Source organism: Meriones unguiculatus, chromosome 14, assembly GCF_030254825.1.
Source record: "Meriones unguiculatus strain TT.TT164.6M chromosome 14, Bangor_MerUng_6.1, whole genome shotgun sequence".
Classification (NCBI taxonomy): Eukaryota; Metazoa; Chordata; class Mammalia; order Rodentia; family Muridae; genus Meriones; species Meriones unguiculatus.
Genome location: NC_083361.1, coordinates 30789804 through 30815757, shown reverse-complemented (window position 1 = coordinate 30815757; position 25954 = coordinate 30789804). Strand labels below are relative to the sequence as shown.

At 40.5% G+C, this 25954-nt stretch overlaps 1 protein-coding gene across 3 annotated transcripts in view; it reads right to left on the bottom strand.

Annotated features, from left to right (window-relative positions):
* Positions 1-25954, bottom strand: part of Ric3 (RIC3 acetylcholine receptor chaperone) — a 50988-nt gene that overhangs the window by 13987 nt on the left and 11047 nt on the right. For 2 of the 3 annotated variants that reach the window (XM_060367084.1, XM_060367085.1), the window contains exons 2-4: positions 6772-6998; positions 6161-6233; positions 3340-3433 (exon numbers count right to left, since the gene is read on the bottom strand). In XM_060367084.1, coding sequence (XP_060223067.1) covers positions 3340-3433; positions 6161-6233; positions 6772-6998 — 394 coding nt within the window. Of the gene's footprint in view, positions 1-3339; positions 3434-6160; positions 6234-6771; positions 6999-18450; positions 18633-25954 lie in introns of those variants that run through there. The other variant, XM_060367086.1, reaches the window with a different exon arrangement.

Genomic DNA, 25954 nt, shown 5'->3' with positions numbered 1-25954 from the left:
CTGGAGAAAAATACTAGACTGGAACCACATGGCTTATTCCTCTTGTACAGAAGTAAGGATATAGTCTGAAATTTCAGAGGTAGATAATTCACCACACGGAAGCATGTGTATGAGAAAAACACAAAAGGAGTTTAAACACAGTGATTGGTAGTTTGCGCCTTTTTTCCTCCTCCTCTTCTTCCCTGCTCCCTCTCCTCTCCTTTCTTTCGGAACTCCTAAGCAAACACTACCAATGAGCCTGCAGTCCACCACAATACTTCATTTCTACAGTTTAAAAACCTCATCTGACTACCCACACAGCTGTGGATCTGGGCAAATATGTGCAAGAGCAGCACGAGGCTTGAGGATAACCACACAGCTGAGAGGAAAACACTAAACACTACATCACACAGGCAGTGTCCTGGACAGAAATCAGAAACCATCCAGTGGAGGATTTAAGAGAACTCCCCATTCTCTCCTTAAAGCCCAAAGCATTCAAGTCAGCAGAGGCTCAGGCAGAAAGCCATTCACCAGGAATGGAGACTCCCTCAGCTCTGCTCAGTGTAGGTCTGCACTGTGTCCTGCTCTGTTCAGCCTAACAAACTTCACCTAACAGGAGAAAGAGGTTTCTTCTTCAAACATTGCAACTGAGGAAAAGGAGGGCATGCCATTTCTGCCATCCTTGCTGGGAGGAAAAGAAAACTAGCTCAGTTATCTGACTTCCTCTAAGAAAACGATTCACATAGTAAGAAAATTTAGGAGCAGAATAGGACAACCTGCCTGTTTCCAAAAAGCTCTGGCCAGTGATTTTTACATTTCACTAACTGTACATGGAGTATTCTGACGACAGAAAATTGGGCCTCTACTTCCTAATTCAGGAAAAGATGGAAGCGCTTAACTACAACAGGACAGCCAGGCTTGGAGAAGCATGAACAGAAAAATGTCAAACTGAACCATTCTTGTAACTTTGAAAAAGTGTGTCTGTGCTGCCCAGTGAACACTGAGGGCAGGATCACTTCTTCAGAGACAATGGACATTTTCATGGGCTTCATACTGTCTCGGCCTTAACACTCCCAGAGGGCAGTCATACACATGCATGACAGCATGGCCACAGCCTCGTCATTCATAATGCCTATGTGTCCATTTTGCTAGTTCTCATTTCCTCGCCATCTGTTTTCTTCTACCTCTCTGAAATATAGTCTCTACTTTATCATTTACAAAAGCATACAAAATCATCAATGACTGTTTTATTCCTGAGTCCAGGGGTCTTTATCTTCCAGATTTTGTTCTTTTAGATTTTTCTTACTGTAGAACATCCTTCTGGAACTTCCGGCATTAGCCACAGACACATCTGCATTCCTCCCACTTCTCTAACCATTTCTTTCAGTTCTGACCATGGCCCACTTTCTCCACTTACTAGAGCCTGGCCATCATGAAGGCTCCACTTTTGGACTCTATTCTTGCAGTCATGTTCCAGGGAGGCTGCCACAGTATCACAGATTAAGCCATTACCCTAAACAGAAGATGTCCTAACTCTATCTTTAATTTTTACTTTTTTACCTAGATGTCCATGTTGCCCTATTATTTCCTCAACATTTCCACTTGCAACTTTGTCATCACACTAAATTTCAAATTAACATTAAATTCAATCCCTCAAAGCCAAGGCCCACATGGCCAAGGATCATGAGGAACTACTTGAACAAGCAGAGCTAGATAATAAATAGTTTGTGTATGTCAGATTTCAAAATGCTAGAAAAATATAAGGTCACAGGTGGAAAATAATGTCACCTGACTTTTAACCACAGAAATCATCAAGTGCAAATCCAAGAGCTAACTACAGAGAGAATAAAACAGAAGGGAATATTAAGGCTAACAGTGGAACATGATGGCCTCAAAGATTTGGTGATCTCATCCTTGCCTGTGACCTTGATCTTACCCAGAATTTAATCTGCTCCTGAGGCCCACATTTCTGTTATATATTATAAGTGGATGTTCTGATAGCATCTCAACCATATTCAAAGTGCAGCCCATGTTCGCTATCTCAAAATCCTTACCTTCTTTCTCTTCTGTGTTTTATCTTGGAAGAAAATCTTGCTAATTCTAAAGGCAGAAATTAGAACATTGCACCTTGGTTCCTTAACCTGTGTCTTCGAGTTTGATATTGTTTAATAGCAAACATAACATGGAGGTCACTGAACATGTATGGACCTACATGTTCATATGAAAAAATTCTACTAGTCACATCAGGAATCATTTCCATGTTTCTATTCAGACACAGACAGGAAGCTATGATTTGAAGATGCCTACTTTTCTTATATGTAACAAGGATGGGAAAACTAGATGTCAGTGATCAAAAAAAGAGGCAGACAGCACAAGTAGTTGAAAGAGTCCAAATAGAAGAGGCCAAGGACCTTTACTTGATCAGAGATTCCACAGCTTCCCATGAAGGTGTGGAGAGACCATTCAATATCCTGCAAAAGAGTTTATAGCTCACCGTCAAGTTCTCCCCCCTCGCCTGTTAGAAGGCGCAGTTGAGACTGGCTCTGTCTTGGCACACAGCATCACGTTCTGCTTTTCCCCTCCTGGCTGTTTTAGGTCCCTGATTTCTTAGTTGTTTCCATTTCCATAAACGTCCTCCACCTACCTTTTCAGATATTCAGTCAGTGTGGCAGAACAGAAGTGTCCCTTCCTGAAGGGTTAATTTGGCCCTTGACACCAACTTTGCACACCTAATCCTATACTAGAACTGAGTCAATACAAAATGCAAATGCCTACTATGGTGACAGTTGCTCTTTTTGAGATTTTATTTTTTGAGTTTATGTGTATGAGTGTTTGACTGAATGTATGTCTATGCACCACATGTGTACAGTGTCCACAGAGGCAAGAAGAGAGCAATGGATCCCCTCCCCTGGAAGTGGAGCTATAGGCAATTGTGAGCTGCCACGAGGATGCTAGGGACTGAACCCAGGTCCTCTGAGGAGCAGCAAGTGCTCTTATGCACTGAGTCATTTCTCTAGGCCCTTGCTTATTTTCTTACTTTATCTCCGAAATTAAAATATTCAATTACTAGGTTTTACTTAAAATTTTATATTAGACAATTAGAGATAGATCATTCTTAAAACTGGTTATTTGATCCTACAAGATTTACAAATTTCACAAACTCTCACAATAACTTGTACCACATTTATGCTTGAAAACAAGGGTTCTCAATGATATGAAGATGGATGTTTATTGAGAAAGAGTGCATATATTGCACTGAAGCTGACATTTACATAAGATGAAAATATTTAGCCTATACATCAAAAGCAAATGTGTAGATACTCTAAACATAAAATCGAGTCCTATTTAATGAAAACTTACCTCTCACCATTAGGTCCCACTCTGTTGATTAATTTTTCCATGGCTTCCTCTGTCTCTTTTAATTTTTCTTGCAGTTGAACAAGCTCAAAATTGGCTGAAAAAAAACAAGAACCAACCTAAGAACCTAAGAACCTAAGCCCTTCTAAGAAATGGCTAGCTGAAATGATCTTTGATAATCCAGGCTTGTTCAGAGACTCAAGAGAAAAGACAGGAGTTTCTCTAACTAATGCAGTCAGTACAGACAATGTTTAGAGGGCTGGACACCAGGCTCAGCAGGATACAAGTTCATTTTGAGAGTGGTAAATAAATCATTCCTTCTTCTACAGAGTAATCCAACAGAGCCAAGTGAAGAAAACATCCAGTACCCTGTAAAGTCACCCCAGAGTTAAATGCAGAAGGTAGACTAAGTTTGTGATCCACACAGCGCTTCTGGGTGCTGCACTAAGCCTACACAGTACTAGACAAAAGGATCAGGACTCTTAGGTGAGCCCTGTTTCCCTGTACTTAAGTTCTGGAAGTATCTAGGACTTAAGAGTGTCAGTGTTATGTTTTTGTAACAGAAAGTCCTAAACTACGTTTGAGACCTCCATGCCCAAAGTTTTCTAACCCTAGTTGTTTAGGATAAAGAATAGACCATGCTGAGTTTAACTGTCCCCTAGATGCAATTTTCTTGGATAGGGTCAGTAGAAAGTGTACACACACACACAGAGAGAGAGAGAGAGAAAGAGAGAGAGAGAGAGAGAGAGAGACAGAAACACTAAGATATTACAAACACAACAGAAAAAAACAAATACTTAAAACATGAGGAAAATGAAATGCTGCTTAGTATATAAATGACCTAGATTTCTATTTCATATCTTTCTGTGTAGGCCTGGATGTCTTGGAACTCCATAGAGCAGGCTGGCCTTGAACACAGAGATTCGACTACCTCTGCCTCCTAAGTGCTGGGATTGAAAGTGTATGGCACCACTGCCTGGGTCTAAAAGGTCTTTTAACGCAGTTAGTACCTGTGAAGTGGGTATCACTACACTGTGTGGTACTGAGGTTGTTGTTATTTTTGCATGATTTATAATTAAAGAATAAAACTGACACTTCTATTGCCATTGCTTTATAAAAAGAATTCTTAGAAGTCCATTCTACCATTTGATTTATTTCTGTTTTGATTTACCTGTTAAGACAGTTCTTAACAGTCTTTGTTTTCTACTTTATTATTAGAGTATATTTTTGTTTGGTTTGTTTATTTTTGTGGTGTGATTGTATGTGTGTGTGTGTGTGTGTGTGTGTGTGTGTGTGTGAAGACAACTTTCAGGAGTTGCTTCTTGACTTCCACTCTGTTGAGGCAGGGGACTTGTTGTTTCTGCTGCACTTCATATTCTATGCTAGCTGGTCTGTAAGCTTCTAGATGATTCTCCTGTCTCTGCCTCCCATCTCATCAAAACAACATGGGAATTACAGAAGCACACTACAACATCTTCCTTTTTACATGAGTTCCTGGGATCAGACTCAGAGAACACTGTCACCCACTGAGTCCTCTCATCAGTTCAAGGCTCCCTACCATCCAGAGTTGGTTCGTTTTAATTACTGATGTGTGTACCATTACTATCTCATGAAAACACATAGCATCTTTCCTCAGAGATCCCTTGACAATTTAGAATTTCCAGAAACGATGTGGAATATGACTGAGGCTTTAATGCAACAAAGAACCCAAAAGTAATTCTAAAAGGAGATACAGACTAGGCAGATGCTTCTGTGGCTCATCCTCACTTCATTCTATGGATGCCTTTCTTTTAAAAAAAATTTTGATATGAAAAATTTTTTTAATTAAAAAAAAATTAAAAGCAAACAAGAAAACCTTTGATGGGTGAGGTGGTAGAGAACTTTAATCTCAGCACTCAGGAGGCAGAGGAAGAGGCAGGCAGACCTCTGCGAGTTTGCATTACACAGTAGGACCTGACAAGATTTTTTTTTTCACAGCTGCGGGCCATGAATACCATCCAGACTGCTACAAGCTCAAGAGTTCATAAGTGTTACTCAAGCCATCCAGACATGATTCCCATAATGCTTTTGACGGTCCCTTCTTCCTAGATAGTGCCTTCTCACAAGTTATTTTTCCCTCTGTGTGAAGTTTATGTGCGTGTGCCCAGGCAAGTTAGTGTGCAGGTGTATACAAGAAGATGACACATAGTGTCTTCTTCTATCATTTTCTCCCTTATTCCCTTGAAACAGGGCCTCACAATAAACAAGAAGCTTACCGTGTTGGCTAGGCTGACTAGTCAGGGAATCTAAGGGTCTGCCAATGTCTGCTCCCCAGTGTGGAGTTACGGACATGTACAGCCATCCCTGGCTTTATCCATGAATGCTAAAGATTCTAACTCAAGTCTCATGCTTGCTTAGCAAGTGCATTACCCCACAGATTATTTTTCTTGGCATCATTCTAATCTATAAATTCTTAGAGAAAGGACTGTGCTATATACATTTATTTCCCCTGACAGCACAGACTATTCTGTTTGGGCACCATTTCACAGCACATTTCAAGATTCCAAAGTAATGCATTTCCTCCTTGGTTTTCCTCCAAGAAATAAACACACTTGCTACAAATATTTTGAAGTCTGTGAGTGAAAAGTAACTAAGCCAAATGATGACCGTTACTTTGCTACTATGTACCCAAGTATACTACATGCTTTTTGCAGTATTAGCCCTTTAAGACCCACTATCCACACACAACTATTAAGAAATGCTTTTGGGACATACCGCAGACTCTCCCCCTGGTTGTACTCCATTTCAACTCAGTACCACTGAATACAAGGGAAGGCACACTTACTAATCTTCCTGTGGCTGTTTCCGGGTGGGGCAGCGGAGCAGTTCCGATCCTCTGCAGTTTTCCCCTTTGAGAGCTGAGGATGAAGGAGGTACAGCACATCAACAGCAGCTCAGAACCTCAAAGTCACGGAACACCTCATGTTAAATGAAAAAAAAAAAAAGCTGGGAGACAAAAATTAAGTCAGAAATCAAACCAAGTATCAACATCGGAAAAATGTCTTTTTAGAAGCCACAGAAAGAGTCAAGAAGGTAAAAATGATGGAAGCAAAAATCAAAGCTCCTCAGAGTAGCTTTATGGTCTATCGGCTTGCAAAGATGCCTAGTCTTTTGTTGTTTTTCTTTGAATTATGGTGCTAATTGGATTATGAACTAGAAGATCCAAGTTCAAACCTTGGCCTTACATTTTAGTTGTAAATCTATGCTAAGATTTCTCACTGTAAAAACTGAGAGGATACTGATCCTAACTAGTTCACGAAGAGATGAGAAGGCTTTTGAAGAGATGATGTATTTGAAAGGGCTGTGTGACCTTTACTGGGATTTATCAAAGACAATGATTTTTATTACAATGACATTAGATTTTCATTGACATATGTTTAAGACAATTCCACTTACCTTAAACAGAATGTACAGTATGTACAAAAAAATCCCAAAGCCATAGATTGGAATGATCTGTCCCATCAATCCTCTTCCACTACCCCCTCCTCCAGCACCTCCACCTGCTCCTTTGGCCTTTGCAAAGGCCTCTGCAAGGTGAGACCTCTGGAAACGAGCCCCTGGCATCTGACCATCTGAGGGCGCTGAGTGGTGATGCATCATTGGTGGAAATCGGCCCAATTTTCCTGAGAAAATTAATTAATCAGCTTTATCTCTTCTATTTTAATTACATGGATAATGCACAAACATTTGCACTGAAGTTCAAATAAAGAATCAACTCAAACATGTTTAAGAAAAAAAAAACAGGGACTTGATTAGAAAGATGGATATATCATATGGATACAAAGCATGTTGCAGTACTCTTTACTTGTTTACTAAACCCATTTTCTTCTTTCCTCTGGGTCCACAGCTAAACTATGTTTCTCAGCCTCCTGTAGAGTTAAATGTAGCCATGTGACAGAGCTTCAGCCAAAGGAACTTGGCCTATAAAACTTTGCACAGCCTCAACTTCATGATCTTTTTTTCCTTCTGTAGGATGAACACTAACGCTGCAAACGGTAGAACCTTGGTTCCTAAGTAACTGTGGCACAGGCCTCTGAGAGACCAAAAGATTAAAAATCAACTATTAATATTTAAGGCCTGAACTAGCTGGGTGGAGAAGTCCAGTAATGCCCTGAGGGGAAGGACCGCCTTACTGCATTCTTTCCCCACCCACTAGAGATACAGTTGCTAGGAAACTGGCCCATCTCCCCTAGGGAGGGACACCAGGTCATTAAAGATCTGGGGACCTTCCTATAGCCAATCAATTCAAAATGTAGCATTCTGACCAATAGATGCTTGCCAGGCAGGAATTGCCCCTGCCTTGGGCATGCTGGGAGGGACCAGAATCTTTAAATCACCCAACTAACCTGAGCATAGGGCTCTCAGCTCCCACCACTTCGGTGGTGGGGGGTGTGGGCCCAAGCTGCAGCTTGTAATGATTTATAATAAAAAGAACCTCATGTATTTACAGTGGAGTCTAATTATTCCTGGTCTTTTGGGGTTCGTGAACTGGGCAGAACAGCCTCCACTGCTGCTACCCTGCTAAATCAGAGACATCTGGTCCTATTTGTGTAAGTGAGAAACAAGCTTCTATTGTGTGAAGGCCATTACATACTTTGGAGTCTATCTGTTACAGTGGTTACCCACCCCTATCTAATACAAAAGGAAATGTAATGTAGCCTCAGGAGAGAACACAACCAGAAACTGGAAAGCTATTAGGATTCAGGCCGGCTACTTTCACATTCTGGCTCAAACTCTCTCCTCTCTATGGGACCATAGCCTTTTCCCTTTGTTTCTTTGCTCACATCTTCAATCTCTTTCTTCAGATAACTCCTCTAATTTCTTTGTGCCCATAGCAGAAGACAGTCATTCCAAACATCTCAATTTGCAACTCCTTTGAGAAACTAGCTAAGACCAGCCCTGATTCCAAATTCCTTGGAGGAGGACTGAGTACACAGCTGGGGAAGGAGGCAAGCATTCCCTTTGAATCAGTTACAGCTGAGCTGACAGTATTCGTACAATAGAAACAGAGTCAAAAGCTCAACCTGGCAAGAACTTAGAGGAGATAAAAGTGTTCTTGAAAAAACAGTTGGAATAACAACATTATTCTCTCTCTCTCTCTCTCTCTCTCTCTCTCCTCTCTCTCTGATTTACTTGTGTAATCTTCCTGAATATATGCTTATATGCCAGAAGAAGGCATCATATCCCATTATAGACGGATGTGGTTGCTGGAAATTGAATTCAGGACCTCTGAAAGAGCAGCCAGTGTTCTTAACTACTGAGCCATCTCTCCAATGGGGATAAGACACAAAAATACAGAGTACCAGAGAACAGAAAGACCTTAAGAAATTGGCTGGATTTGACTTCAACAAAATTAAGGATTTCCATCTAGTACAGAAGACCATGAACAGAACTAAGAAGAATGAAATCAAGAAAAAAAAAATTCTAACGTTTAAAACTGATAAAAGACTACACACCTATAATATAAAAGAGCCTGCCACTTAATGACATCACATGAAATTCACTGCAAAAGAGACTAAAGACATAGAAAGGAACTTACAGAAAGGGAAGCTTAAGTGGCTGCCGACACATAAAACGATGAAAGTCAAAATATGACAGTGACTGGTGAGTGGTGAGTTATCAGTGTAACAGGGTGTGCATGACCAAAGTGTATCGTAAGATAGGACTTTCTACCCAGCAGGATGGTGGAAAATAGCAAAAGTTGAACAAGATATGAGAAGGCAAGAATTGTGTACTGAAATAATAGTGCAAACATCCAGCAGCCCTGCTTGCCTGTTCTTTGTAATGCTATATAATAGGCTGGATGATCCAGTGGTCTCTCTCTTGCGGTAATTCTGAGAGAAGTTCTCTAATACCATTATCTACATAAGGGGGTGAATCACACACTACAGATCTATGATAGAAAACGCTCACTGTGATGATTTAGCAAGGAACTTCAAGCAACTGACCTCTATAACTAGAAATGAAAAACTGAAATGAAACTGATACAAACACAGAATTTTATGTTTTTAGAAACTATATTGTAAGAGTGTCTACAGGCAGATGTGGTAGCAGATATCTATAATCTCTCATGTTCCTCTTTTCACAGAAGCAGTCTCTGATCTTCTGTGCCTGGCAGAACCGCCTCTGTTCGGGATGCCGTGAGACCACAGGAACCAGGGACACTGCCTAGGTGTTCTTCAGATAACTCCTCTAATTTCTTTGTGCCCGTAGAAGACAGTCATTCCAAACATCTCAATTTGCAACTCCTTTGAGAAACTAGCTAAGACCAGCCCTGATTCCTAGCTCTCTTATTTAGAAAGAAAAACAGGTTTGCCTTGCTCACAGGACTCATGTTAGTTGCCTGTATCTTAAGATAAATAAATGGATAAAAAATACAGAGCTTATGTAGGGTCTGAGAATATGGAAGTTTAGATCATAAAAATCTAGAGTGTTAGGTCTGGAAAAATGTTCCAGGGTTGATAAATGCAAAGAAAGATTGGAGAGTCTAAGTAGGTATTTTAAGGTATATAATTATGAGTTATAAAGAGATAAAAAATAATTTAAAGCGTATTAAAAATGGGAGATATTTTAGATTTCCCCTCTTTGCTACTGTTGTGCTTATGTTATAAGATTTCAGAAGTTCAGAGTTTTGGCATTGATCAACAGAGTTCTGATAAGTTAATGGAGCACTGACTGTTTATTATTCAGTCACCAGCTTGAGATTTTAATTTCCTTTGGTTGTCTTCTGGAGATAAAGGTGCTTCTCGTCATGTTAAAAACATCTGTTTAATGTGTATATCTGACCAAAAGCCATAGCCTTTACTATAGTATTCTTAATATCTGCCATTTCTGGGGTAGACTTTGACACAGGAATATCTTAAACCTATTCCTTCTAGCTACTTTATAAAGAAAAGTCCAAGCATCCAGGGATTAGCACTAAAGCCAGTAATGTATTTCTGCCTAACTTTCCAGTGTGAACATGAAAATGAGGGCTAAAAGTAGATGCTGAGCGTATAAAAAAATGGCCAAGCTCCATTCCTGGCTGATTACCAACAGCTATGCCCACAGAAGAAGTGTTACTGTGGACACACTTAAGTTGTTTATAAAGGTTATAAAACAAACAGCTAACTGATAGTCATTCAGTGAGATGCAGTTTCACCTGTTACTCTCAGAATGTTATATTAGATTTGCTGAATATATATTTCCTTTTGTGTACCAAAAAAATTCATATGAGTTTCTGCATGTGACCTGGATCTGGCATAGCTCCAAGGATCGCAGATGAGATTTTCCCTAGTCTTTCCCATTTAATAGACAAATTTTAACTTCTGTCTCCAGTCTGAATTTGTCTCAGCAGATTTTCACCTGTTTGATTCTGTTTCGGGATCAGCTAGGGCTGCAAGCTGAAATCTGGACTTCCCGGAAACTGACATGGTTGCTCCATGCCTCTTCGGGTGGATCAACTAACCAAATGCTTGGGACTGCCCCATTGCCCAGCCTTTGACTGGCATTTCAGCCTCCCTAGCCCCTGATGCCTACGGTCCAATGGTCAGCACTGAAAAAGCTCCAGAAAATGGATCTTTGCCCAAATCCTACCTAGTAGGATGAAATGCTAAGTCAAAAGGGGCTGGCTCCCTGGCATTAGCTATTATCTTGGGCATCTGCTTAGCTGAAATGAAAACTAATATTGCAGCAACTGGGGTAAAAGCCTAGAGAGACCCTAGAGAGAAAGGATAATAGTTCTCTTTGGCTTACTACCCCTATATCCACCCAGAAGGGACCCCTACTCATTTTGATTTTTATCTTTGGACCTTGTATTTTCAATTGCTTAATGGCTTTCATAAAGAAATGCTTGAGAGCAATATAGCGAATGGTACTCAGATCCCATTGTAAAAAGGTCAATCTATAGAATACAAGGGGTCATATCTGGAAGACCCAAGATTGGGTCTTCAAATGATCGTGGGAAAGGGGGAAATGAGAGACCAAAAAAATTAAAAATTAGCAGCTATTATTAATTAAGGCCTGAACTAGCCGGGTGGAGAAGTCCAGTAATGCCCGGAGGGGAAGGACCGCCTTATTGCATTCTTTCCCCACCCACTAGAGATACAGTTGCTAGGAAACTGGCCCATCTCCCCTAGGGAGGGACACCAGGTCATTATGGTCTGGGGACCTTCCTATAGCCAATCAATTTAAAAGGTAGCATTTTGACCAGTAGAGATTTGCCAGTCAGGAATTGCCCCTGCCTTGGGCATGCTGGGAGGGACCAGAATCTTTAAATCACCCAACTAACCTGAGCATAGGGCTCTCAGCTCCCACCACTTCGGTGGTGGGGGGTGGGGCCCAAGCTGCAGCTTGTAATTTGTAATAAAAAGAACCTTATGTATTTACAGTGGAGTCTGTTTATTCCTGGTCTTTTGGGTTTGTGAACTGGGCAGAACACCCTGCACTTGGAGAATGAGGCAGGAGGACTGTGAGGAAGGCTGGCCTAGGCAGCATAGCAAGATCCTGTCTCAAAAGTGGGAAAGGGAACAGAGGGTGTGTAATAGCTCATAGGTAAACAGCTAATCTCTCATACCTAAGGCTCTAGATTAAATCTCCAGCCCTCAAACAAGCTAACAGAGGCAAGATAGACAAAGAAAGGGCAAAGAAAGGAGACAGGAAGAAGGCAAAGGATGCCTCACCACCTCCCAACCTACTTTGCCTTTCTTGCTGGTTGAGAGCCAGGAATTTTGACTGGACTAAAAAAACTACTGTAAAAATGGCCTGCACAGTACACAAAAAGGACATTTGCTCAACCATGTTTGTAGCAGCCTTATTTGTATTAGCCAGACGCTGGAAACAGCCCAGATGCCCCTCAGCTGAAGAATGGATGCAGAAATTGTGGTACATCTACACAATGGAATACTACTCAGCAATGAAAAATAAGGAAATCATGAAATTTGCAGGTAAATGGTGGGACCTGGAAAGGATCATCCTGAGTGAGCTGTTCCAGAAGCAGAAAGAAACACACGGTATATACTCACTCATGTAGACATGTAATATAGGATAAACCTACTAAAATCTGTACATCTAAAGAAATTAATCTAGAGAGAGGACCCTGACTAAAATGCTCAATCCCCATCCCAAAAGGCAAAGAGGAAGGGCATCAGAAGAAGAAGAAGAAAACAGGAAACAAGCTGGAAACCCACCACAGAGGGCCTCTGAAAGGCTCTGCCCTGCAGACTATCAAAGCAGATGCTGAGACTTATGGCCAACTGTTGGGCAATGTGCATGGAATCTTATGTAAGAAGTGGGAAATAGTAAGATCTGGAGAGGACAGGAACTCCACAAGGAGAGCAACAGAACCAGAAATTTTGAACACACGGGTCTTCCCAGAGACCAAGTACCATTCATGGAGATAACGTAGAACTCCTGCACAGATGTAGCCCATGGCAGTTTAGTGTCCAAGTGGGTTCCACAGTAATGGAAAGAGGGACTGCCTCTGACATAATCTGATTGGCCTGCTCTTTGATCACCTCCCCCTGAGGGGGAGCAGCTTTACCAGGCCACAGAAGATGACAATGCAGTCACTTCTGATGAGATCTGATAGACTAAGATCAGAAGGAAGGAGACTTGGGGAGGGGCATGCGTGAAGAAGGGGGTGGGAGAGTGAGATCAGGAGGGGAGGAGGGAGGAGCTTATGGGGGCATACAAAGTGAATAAAGTGTAATTAATAAAAATAAAAAAAATTGGCCTGCACAGAAACACTATTTAGTCTTCTGAAAGATTACGCAAATGAGAGTGTTAAACCAGCTAGTGAGCCAGGTATCAGTATGGTCATATATCTCTGTAATTCCAGGACTGGGGAGGTGGAGGTAGACGAATCAGGAATTCAAAGCCTTGGGTAAATAACCAGCTTAGGCTACAGGAGATACTGTCTCAAAAAATAAACAAACAAAAAACAAAATAAAATGGGGAACAGAAGGGAGGTGAGAGAGACAGAGAGACAGAACTAATGACCATGCTTAAGTCCCAAATTTTAAGTTTAACTTCATCACTGCTCCTTTCTCATCCCTGAACTGCATTTTTCTTGGACAATCTTACAAAGAGGTTTGTGGACCATATCTATTTAATATACATACACATATATATTTAATATACATATATTAAAAACACATGCCTTGACCTAACCCTTAGTGTACAGTAATAATTACCTTGATCTTTTTTGACCTTGTCTTTATCTTAAAAGCACTCTGTTCTTATCTGTAAATATATACCACTTACCTAATAAGACAACTTTGGATAAAAACTTTTAAGACAAAAAGTCAGGGCTAGAGATGTAGTTCATTTGACAAAATAGCTACCTAGCATGCACGAGGCTCCAAGGTAGATCCCCACCGAAGAACACAAAATATTTTACTTAGTCTTTCAAACTTAGATTTCAATGACATCATTTGAACAATAACACCACACACAGACACACAGAGCTAAGGCACTTAAATATGGCTCTCTTAAGGAGCCCACCTGAGCTTATAGTATATTTTTTCTTAGTAGACTCAATTTTGCTTTATAAAAACCCCTGAATTTGGGGCTGGAGAGATGGCTCAGAGGGTAAGAGCACTGGCTGTTCTTCCAGAGGTCCTGAGTTCCATTCCCAGCAACGGTGGCTCATAACCATCTATAATGTGATCTGGTGCCCTCTTCTTGCCTGCTGGCCTACACACAGGTAGAATGATGTATAAATAGAAAATAAATAATACAAAAAAAATTGTTTTTTAAAGGTATCGGACGGGTCTGATGCTCTTTGGGTGGATGACACCTAAATGAACATCAGTACAAAGTCCCAATTTATTTCTAATATCAGAGATCAGACCTCTACTCTGCCTGATGCGTCCAAAACAAAAAGGGGGAACTGTAGAGAGCTGCGTAATGCCACGCCTGAAAGATGGAGCTGGTTTCCGCCTTCCACCTTCCCGATGGTGAGTGCTCTCTGTCACAAACAACTCCACATTTGGCTAAGGCTGAGGATCTGGCTTGCTTCCATGTATGTGGACCTATCTGCATTGCCCACGTGGCATGCTGAGGTTGGCTACCCAGAGGCTATTTAAGCTGTGGGCTGGCTTTACCCAGGGTCAGATGATTGTTCAAGGTTCCTGAATAAACTGCATTGAAAAAAAAATTGTTTTTTTTTAAAAAAAAAACAACCCTGAATTCTTTCCTATGGCACAACTGAAGTTCCTGGTTACATTCAATGTGAAAGTATCTATCTTCAAGGAGCTTCTCAGGCTAAACACCCAACAACAGCAATGCTGCAATGCATTTTTTGCTATGAATGATAATATCATGTAAGTTAAACACACATAATTACTTTGCATTACTTTTAAGGAAACACAAAAGTATAAAGGCTTAAAATAAAGATATTAAAGAAGGTACATATGACCTGAGAAAGGCAAGGACATGTGGCTTGAGGCTCAGGAGGTAAAGTGCTTTGCAAGGTTGAGGACTAGTTTGATCCCCAAACCCTATATTTAAAAGCATGGCGATGTGCATTTGTAATCTTAGTGATGGGGAACTGCAGACAGGAGGATCCCTGGAACTTGATGGCTGGCCAGCTTAAGCCTACCTGGCATGTTCTAGGCTAGTCAAGGACATTGTCCCAGACAGAACAATGGGCAATGGCCTCCAAATACATACCCACACACATGTGCACACACACTCAAACACATACACAGCCTAAAAAGAAAAGAACTTCTGTATTTGTAAAATAGATCATGAAGTGCTATGAACTGAGAGCTATCTTTAAGTGGACTCTGTCCTTGGGTAGACGAAAGGGGGCAAGGAGGTGATATCATTAAAGGGGGCAAGGAGGTGAGATCATTAGCTACTGTCATGGAAGCTGCCTTCTGCCTTGTATCCTTTCTTACCCATGCTCCCTTCCAATTATCTTCCTTTCCCTCTCAATACTGACTCTGGATGTCATGGAAACTATGGGAGAAACTCTTCATTTCCAGAGTGGGCTAACCCAATAATGGTACCTCATAACATAATTCCAACATCTGAGAGGCCAAGGTGGAAAGATAGCTATGAGTTTGAAGGCAACTTGAATACCACAGTGAGTTCCAGGCCAACCAGGGCTATAAAAGTGAGATGGTCTCAAAATATGAGGAAAAAAAATGAAATTATTAAAAATAAGCCCGGGTCAGTGTAGTGGTTTGAGTAAGAATGTCCCCCATAGGCTGATATAGTTGAATACTTCGTCACCAGGGAGGGAAACTCTTATAGGATTAGAAGGATTAGGAGGTATGACCTTATTGAAGGAATTATGTCTGTGGGGGTGTACTTTGAGGTTCAAAAGCCCAGTCTTTCTTCTTCTACTGTCTACAGATACAGATATAGAATTTTGAGCACCACATCTGCCAGCATGCCACTATACTTCCCACCATAGTGATAATGAACTAAGCTTCTGAAACTGTAAACAAGCATCAATTAAATACCTTCTTTTATAAGAGTTGCCATAGTCATGGTGTCTCTTCACAGCATTGGAACATTGACTAAGACAATCAGAAAAGGAAGCGCAATTTGGGCAGAGAAACTACCAAGCCACCAGTTCTTATTCTGGGTGCTGGTGACATCTCTTTTAAATTGTCAAGAATCATATTAAGTGATGAGTGTTGGCTTTAAGGGTATTATGAACTTTTACCCCCAGACAAGAGTTTCTCTTCATAGTCCTGACCGTTCTGGAACTCAGTCTGTAAACCAGGCTGGCTTTGCACTCCAAGATTCACTTGCCTCTGCCTCCAGCGTGCTGGGATTAAAGGTGTGTACCACCACTGCCCAGCGATGCATTTTTTTTTAATGCCTAACCACTGACATTAACTCTCAAAACCCATGATAACTGATACCACACATTTTTCCTCTGGCCTTTCCTACATGCTATGGCATGGGAGCTCCACCTTCAACCCCACACAGACATACAACTCTCTCACTTGCTCTCTCTGCTCGTCTTTCGGTCTCTGTAAGTCTCTGTCTGTCTGCCTCTCTCTCTCTCTCTCTCTCTCTCTCTCTCTCTCACACACACACACACACACACACACACACGTGCATGCACACACGTATACACACCCAACTAAATTTAAAATGATACCAAACACAAAAATGATCGTAAGCACTTCCATTTGCTTGTTACCTCAATATTTTTATGAATTTTGTCTGCTTCTTAAAGGTTTGAAAATGTTTTGTTTCACTAGGTCCTAGCACTTTTAATAAATTATGGTTCTTAGTTAATTTTAGGTTTTTATATTTTAAGAAAAATATATAAGTTTTATAAATGTGTTCTTTCTTAGAATATTATATACATTTCATCAAAACATATAAAGTATCTCAAAGGTATATGTAATTTTTCTCTACATTTTAAAAATTATTTCATTACTAATTCTGGGTAATACATTGTCTCTATCTTTCTCAAGAGTTTTCTATCAAAGAACCAGATCTTGCATATATTTCCTAAATCTTTAATTTTTAACTTTCAGTATTTTTGTCTTTCTTAGACTTTGTGTACATAATTTCTACCAATGAGTGTCTTATATACTTGTTTTCATTCTTTTTAGTATAACATTAACATTCAAGGATTTAAATTGCTGTGTTTCTAGATCTTTGGCCACTTATCAAAATAAAATTTTGTTTCTTAGATGCTTTAAATCTGGATATATTATTTTATTGCTTTATAGTCATTATAAAATTTCAAGCAATATAGCATATGTAACTAAATTCTCTTCTCAACTATATCTCTAACCAATTCTACAATATTACCTAGTAATAGCCTATTCTTTCAAATGTTTTTAAGCACATCAATACACATCACAGTTTCTGAAGGCTGAAAATGACCTTTTTAATGCTCACATCCTTGCCTGCATGTGTAAGTATTTCTCTATAAGAGATTCTAAGGGTGGTGAGGGGAAGGGTTCCACTGGGCAAACCCAGCACTGGTATGGTCTGTCCTGTCCCTCCACATGCCATTTCCCAGGCCCCAGCTCTACCTGAAATCCCAGAGACCAGAAGCCATCAGGGACTACCAGATAGGAGACTAGCATAACTATCCTCTGAGAGGGTCCACCAGCAGCTGATCGAAACAGATGCAGGGAGACACAGCTGAACATTAAGCGGCGAAGCTGGGGGAGTCTTGTGGAAGAATTGGAGGGAGAACAGAGGGACTGGAGGGAACAAGAACTTCACAAGACCAACAAAGTCAACTAACCAAGGACTATGGGTGTCCACACAGACTGAAACACCAACCAAAGAACATGCATGGACTGGACCTAGGACCACTACATATATGTAGCTGATGGGAAGCTTGGTCTTCATGAGGGTCCCCTAGCAAGTGAAACAGAGGCTGTCTCTGACATGGACTCTGTTGCCTGCGTTTGGATCACTTTCCCCTAGCTGGGCTGCCTTGTCAGGCCTTAGTGGAAGAGAATGTGCTTAGTCCTGATGCAACTTGATGGGCTGGGGTGGGTTGGAGAGCGTCCCCTTTTCTGACAAGGGAAGGGGGGAAAGGGGTAAGAAGGTAGGAGGATGGGACTGGGAGGAGAAGGTGGAAAGGGCTACAATAGGGATGTAAAGTGAATAAATATTCTTTAATAAAAAAGAGAGAGAGGGAGCCAAGATGGCGACTAGCACACACAGTTTCTGAGCTGTGGAAGTCTGAGTTGGTGAGTGGAAGGACCTCTAACCCAGGAAAAGAACGGTGAGGCTTTCTAAACAACAGGGAACATTGTAGGAGGTGAAAACTTTGGTCTCTACCGGGGACTTGTTTGGGGAAGGTGAGAAAAGATTCTTTGATCTCCTGGCACTCCCCTCCCCCAGACCTCCTTCCTCCTCCACACAGCGGACTCATCTTTCTCGGCGCAGACCTAACTGCCTTGAGTCTGCAGCCGCTGAGGCATAGCTCCAAGCCCTTTAGCGGCAAATGCCAGCAGTACCTGTCTCGGAGTCCCAGATTCGCGCGGGGGCTGCACCATCCTCCCAGGAGTCTGCTAGACACCATACTAGCTCGGCAGGGTCGCGATCACTGATGGTACGGCCCACCCAATCCCACAGTGACAGAGAATATATACTCACCAAAACCAGGCAGAAACGCCATACTAGCTAGGCACACCAGGCGCTGGCCCTCCCAAGCTTGGAGAGCACAGTGAAGAGACCCCAGGACTTCCCAGAAAGCATCTGGACTAGCAACCCAGTCTCCAGTTACAGCGGGACTTTCTAACCTGGAGGCGGAGCAGCACTGAGCTGGCAGGGCACAACAGCCCTCCAGTTTAAGACTAACCAGGGCCAAACCAGAGAACAGGAGTCTGGTTACCCCGATCCCTACTGACGTGATCACCTTGAAATCTCCAGCTGCAGCAAGACCTCATAACCTGGCAGTGACAGCAGCACGGAGCTGGCAGGGCACATCAAAGAATCAGGGCCAAACCAGAGAGCAGAGAGCCCGGATACCCCAATCTCTGCCAAGTGACCTGACTGTAAGTGAGTGCACCCTTGAGAATCTGCAGATCCCCAGATCCTGGGTCCATCTAAAACAGAAGCCAGGCATCAAACCCCCTCCCACCCATATACCCACTTTGGGAAAGAGAGGGGCACTTGGGACATTGAAGTTCCTGCTCTGTGGGTCTAATTGAGGAGTTAAGGCAGTTAATGCCAGAAATTGCCCTGCGATCATCACTAGCGCCTGCGACATATACAGTGCAGAGCCCCTCCCACACACTCAAGGATTCAACATTAGCCATCACTCTGTCCTTTGAGACACACGTCCACGCACACTTCCACACACACACACACACACACACATACAAACATACACACACACATACACACACACACACACGCGCGCGCACACACACACTTGCATTTTCCCCGTCTGCGCCTGCGTACTTTTCTCCCACAGGTACAGCTAATCCTCAGCACATGCTAAGGACACAGGACCTCTCTCAACTTCCTGAAGAACTCTCCAGATGCCAGAGAGAGACAGTACCAGTCTGATCTGCAGAATCCAAAAACAAACAGGGAAGGTTGCAGATAAGCCAATGGCCAGGGGTAGATGAAAGAACACTTCCAACATAAATCAGGACATCATGACTTCACCAGGAAACCCCCAAATTGATGGATACTCCAATTCATCAGAAGCACAGGAGAATGACTTTAAAGCCATGCTTACCCAATTATTTGAGGCTCATAAGGAGGAAATGAACAAATCTTTCAAAGAGTTGGCCAGTCAATTGGAGGTAAAGAAAGAAGAAATAGACAAAATCCGTAAAGAAACACAGGCAAACATAGCCAAACAAATAGAGGCACAAGTAGAGATAAAATTAGTGGCATATAAAAAGGAACAAAGAAATAGAGACCATCGTAGAGAGACAGGAATCCAAATTCAAACATATGAAAGAAATGGTGCAAGGCATGAAAACAGAATTAGAATCAATAAAGAAAACACAAAATGAGAAAACCCTTGAGCTGGAGAACTTGGAGAAAAGATCAGGAACCACAAAAGTAAGCATCACCAACAGAATACAAGAGATGGAAGAGAGAATCTCTGGAGCTGAAGACACACTTGCAGAAATTGATACTTCTCTCAAAGAAAAAGTAAAATCAGAAAAGTTCCAATCACAAAATATCCAAGAAATCAAGGACGCTATGAAAAGACGAAATCTAAGAATAATAGGAATTGATGAAAAAGAAGACTCCAGGCTCCAAGGTCCAGAAAATATTTTCAAGAAAAATCATAGAAGAAATTTTTCCCAACTTAAAGAAAGAGATGTCCATAAATATACAAGAGGCCTACAGAACTCCAAATAGACTAGACCAGAAAAGAAACACATCACGTCACATCACAGTCAAAACACTAAATCTACAGAACAAAGAAAAGATATTAAAAGCAGCAAGGGAAAAAGGCCAAGTAACATATGAAGGTAGACCTATCAGAATCACACCGGACTTCTCATCTGAAACTATGAAAGCCAGAAGGGCCTGGACAAGTATCATGGAGACTCTAAGAGATCACAAATGTCAACCCAGACTACTATACCCTGCAAAGCTTTCAATCAGCATAGATGGAGAAAACAAAATATTCCATGACAAAACTAAATTTACACAATATCTACACAGCAAACCAACCCTACAGAAGATACTAGAAGGAAAACTCCAATCCAACGAAAACAACTTCACCCAAGAAAACAGGGCATACAGATAATATCCCAATAAAAATGAAAAAACAAAACAAAACAAAACAAGCAAAGAAACAGGGTAAGATCACCGACTCCATTACAAAAGAAACTAACATACTAACATGCATTGGTCACTACTATCTATCAATATCAATGGACTCAACTCACCAATAAAAAGACACAGGCTAACAGAATGGTTGCGGAAACAGGATCCAACATTCTGTTGCATCCAAGAAATACACCTAAGCAACAAAGACAAACACTACCTCAGAGTAAAGGGCTGGAAAAATGTTTTTCAAGCAAATGGTTCCAGAAAACAAGCTAATATCTAATAAAATAGACTTTCATCCAAAGTTAATCAAAAAAGATAAGAAGGGCCACTATATTCTCATCAAAAGAAAAATCCATCAAGAGGACATCACAATCTTGAATATCTATGCCCCAAATACAAGAGCACCTACATTCGTAAATGAAATATTATTAAAGCTTAAATCATACATTGATCCTAATACCTTTAATAGTGGGAGACTTCAACACCCCACTCTCATCAAGGGACAGATCAACTAGACAGACACCAAATAGGGAAATAAAAGCACTCACAGAATCCCTAAATCAAATGGACCTAATAGACGTCTACAGATCTTTTCACCAAAACTCAAAAGAGGACACCTTCTTTTCAGCACCACATGGAACCTTCTCCAAAATAGACCATATAGTGGGTCACAAAGCAAGCCTCAACAGATACAAAAGTATTGAAATAATCCCTTGTATACTATCTGACCACCAAGGACAAAAGCTGGACATCAACAACAACAGAAACAACAAAAAGCCAACACGCACATGGAAACTGAACAACTTACTACTCAATGACAGCTGGGTTAAGGAAGAAATAAAGAAAGAAATTAAAGACTTCCTAGAATTCAATGAAAAAGAAGGCACAACATACCCAAATTTATGGGACACATTGAAAGCAGTGCTCAGAGGAAAACTTATAGCACTAAGTGCCTGCAAGAAGAAATTCGTAACATCACATACAAACAACTTAATGGCCCAACTGAAAACCCTAGAAAAAAAAGAAGCAGATACACCCAAGAGGAGCAGACGGCTGGAAATAATCAAACTAAGGGCTGAAATCAATCAACTAGAAACAAATAAAACTATCCAAAGAATCAATGAAACAAAAAGCTGGTTCTCTGAGAAATTCAACAAGATAGACAAACCCTTAGCCAAACTAACTAAAAAGCAGAGAGAAACTATACAAATCAGCAAAATCAGAAATGAAAATGGGGACATAACTACAGACACTGAGGAAATCCAAATAATTATTAGGTCATACTACAAAAGCCTATATGCCACAAAATTTGAAAATCTAAATGAAATGGATAATTTTCTTGACAGATTCCATCTACCAAAATTAAGTCAAGATCAGGTACAAAGACTGAATAGCCCTATATCTCCCAAGGAAATTGAAGCAGTCATTAACAGTCTCCCCTCTAAAAAAGGCTTCAGCGCAGAATTCTACAGGACCTTCAAAGAAGTGCTAACACCAATTCTCCTCAAACTATTCCACAAAATAGAAACAGAAGGAACACTACCAAACTCATTCTATGAAGCCACAGTCACCTTGATACCTAAACTACACAAAGATCCAACAAAAAAAGAGAACTTCAGACCTATCTCTCTTATGAACATTGATGCAAAAATACTCAATAAAATACTTGCAAACGGAATCCAAGAACACATCAAAGATATCATCCACCATGACCAAGTAGGCTTCATCCCAGGCATGCGAGGATGGTTCAACATACGGAAATCCATCAATGTAATCCACCACATAAACAAACTGAAGGAGAAAAAACACATGATCATTTCCTTAGATGCCGAAAAAGCATTTGACAAAGTCCAACATCCATTCATGTTTAAAGTTTTGGAGAGATCAGGGATACAAGGCACATACCTAAAGATAGTAAAGGCAATATACAGCAAGCTTATAGCCAACATCAAATTCAATGGAGAGAAACTTAAATCAATCCCACTGAAATCAGGGACAAGACAAGGCTGCCCACTGTCTCCATATCTCTTCAACATAGTACTTGAAGTCCTAGCCAGAGCAATAAGACAACTAAAGGAGATCAAGGGGATACAAATCGGAAAGGAAGAGGTCAAACTGTCACTATTTACAGATGATATGATAGTATACATGAGCGACCCCAAAAATTCAACCAGAGAACTCCTTCAGCTGATAAACACCTTCAGCAAAGTGGCAGGATACAAAATCAACTCAAAAAAATCAGAAGCCCTCCTGTATACCAAAGACAAAAAGGCTGAGAAAGAAATTAGGGAAACAACACCCTTCACAATAGCCACTAATAACATAAAGTACCTTGGTGTGACTCTAACCAAGCAAGTGAAAGACCTGTTTGAGAAAAACTTCAAGTCTCTGAAGAAAGAAATCGAAGAAGATATCAGAAGATGGAAAGATCTCCCCTGCTCATGGATTGGTAGGATTAACATTGTGAAAATGGACATCCTGCCAAAAGCACTCTACAGATTCAATGCAATTCCCATCAAAATACCAACTCAATTCTTTACAGACCTTGAAAAAAAGATTCTCAACTTCATATGGAGAAACAAAAAACCCAGAATCTCCAAAACGATCCTGTACAACAACAGATCATCTGGAGGCATCTCCATCCCTGATCTCAAGCTGTACTACAGGGCAGCAGTAATAAAAACTGCATGGTGTTGGCATAGAAACAGAAAGGAGGATCAATGGAACCGAATAGAAGACCCAGAAATAAACCCACACACCTATGAATACTCGATATTTGACAAAGAAGCCAAATCCATTCAATGGAAAAAAGACAGCATCTTCAACAAATGGTGCTAGACTAACTGGATGTCTACATGCAGAAAAATGAAAATAGATCCATATTTATCACCCTGCACAAAACTAAAGTCAAAGTGGATCAAGGACCTCAACATAAAATCAGATACTCTAAATCAGTTGGAAAAAAAAGTGGGGAACAGCCTAGAACTCATTGGCACAGGAGACAACTTCCTGAACAGAACACCAACAGCAGAGGCTCTAAGAGCAACAATCAATAAATGGGATCTCATGAAACTGAAAAGCTTCTGTAAAGCAAAAGACACCGTCACCAAAACAAAATGACTGCCTACAGATTGGGAAAGAATCTTCACCAACCCTTTATCTGACAGAGGGCTAATATCCAGTATATATAAAGAACTAAAGAAGCAGAACTAATAGGACTTGGAAAGGGGCAGGGAGGAGACCAGGGAGGGAGTTTGGGGTTGGGGAGGGAATGAGGGAGCGGGATACAGCTGGGACACAGAGTTAACAAAATGTAACTAAAAAGAAAAAGAAAAATTAAAAAAAGAAAAAAAAAGAAAAAAATGTTTATTAAAAAGAGAGAGAGAGAGAGAGAGAGAGAGAGAGAGAGAGAGAGAGATCCCAGGGAGTTGTTAGGGGGCATGCACATGTTTAAATTTAACAAGCATCCTCAAATTGCACTCCACAAAAGACTCATGGGGTCACATACAGTAGTATGTATCCATACACATTTTCCTACATCCTGGCTGATCTTGATGAACAAAACAATACTTTGATCTCTGTGGTGTTTAAGCAGACCAGCCTTCATTTCTAGTAGACTTTTTTTCCTGTTGCTATTAGGGGTTTTTAATCCTTTTATCATTGTTTCAATATTTCCTTGTGCTAATTCAATACAAAATAGGATTTGTAAACATTTTACTTTTCAAAATTTATGAGAGTTTCTCTTAAATTTGTATAACTATGCCATGGCAAAGGACCTTAAAAAGTATTTCCTTCTGTAGAATAAAAATGGTAATATAGAGCTGGGTGTGGTGGTATACACTTGTAATCTTAGCTCTTGGGAGGCAGAGGCAGGCAGATCTCTATGAGCTCGAGGCCAGCGTGGTCTACAAAGTGAGTCTAGGACAGCGAAGGCTATACAGAGAAACCCTGTCTTGAAAAACCAAAAAGAAAAAAAGGAAGAAAAAGAAAAATGGTAATATTTTATTATATATAATATTTTATTATATATTAGTTATCTATATGGTATAGTTATTTATTTAAAGCTAAGAAAATTATTATTATTTTAATTTTCTATATTGTCTATAATGATTTTCATTTGGTTCAAATTCTCTATTCCAAAAATTATACAATAAAAATACATAGCCAGTATATAAAAAAGTAGTCTTTCTCTTGATACAATCTGATATATCATGTGGCTACTGTTCAATGACCTAGATTTAATGTATGTAGCAACATGCTTTTAAACTCTTTGATTATCCTAACAGGCCTTTAAAAATGACATAAAAATTAAAATGAGATAATGAGATAAAAGACATTGCTTTACATTATTTTAAACTGCAGACTGATGATGCTATTAATATCTCTTGGCCATGAAAATTTTTAGACACATACTTTGTTGACGATTCTGCCTAAGTAGAAAGGAAAAGAGACATCAAGAAAATTGAAATGAAGTTCCCTCATGGAACAATGCTGACAAAGGCACCGTGCCCACAACAAAGACAGACAACAAGCAGGGTTATCCCCAAGTTTTTCAGTACTACACAGATTCCAACTTTAAACACTACCAGGATGCAAATATTTTAAAAGGAAGAGAACACCATCAGATGGAGTCAATGTTGAAGGAAATGAAAGGCTGAGAACAAGGAAACACTGTCCGGTGAGTTTGGCAGCATAAAGAAATTAACAGGAATTAAGGAAAGGGTGGTATAGACAGGAATAGTTTGCAAACTACTGTGCGGTACCCCGGATCTTGGATCAGGGAACCGACTGAATGAGAAAGGTACTTGAGGGAATTAATCTAGCAGTTGAGTACAGGGCCTAATAAAAGAGAAAGTAGGATCTGGAAGAAATAGCAGAAAGCTATTACAATAAGCTAGCTGTGAGGTTCAAGTGCCTGACTGAGGTAATGGCTAGAACTATAAAAAAGAAATGATAGGTTCAAAACTATCACCATGTAATTAGCAGAAGCATTTAATATCAAACATAGCAGAGATTTGGTAGAAATTTTGTTTACTGGGAGAAGACAGTGAAGAACTGACAGGTTTGTGGTTAGGATAAAATTGCATCCAAGGCAATGGTGAAATGCAACGAATGATATCTGGCTGCAGTAAGACTGAGCAGTAGCTCTGTTTGACCTAAATGGCAAAGCTGGATGAACTATTCTTAATACTGAATGTTAAGAATTCAATATTAACTTTGCCATTTGACCTAAATGGCAAAGCTGGATGAACTATTCTTAACCAAAAAGCCTGGAGGAGCATGCATCCTCACACATAAGGGGGAAGGGGTGTGGAGCAAAAAGGGAAATGAGTGATCATAGATAAACAAAAGC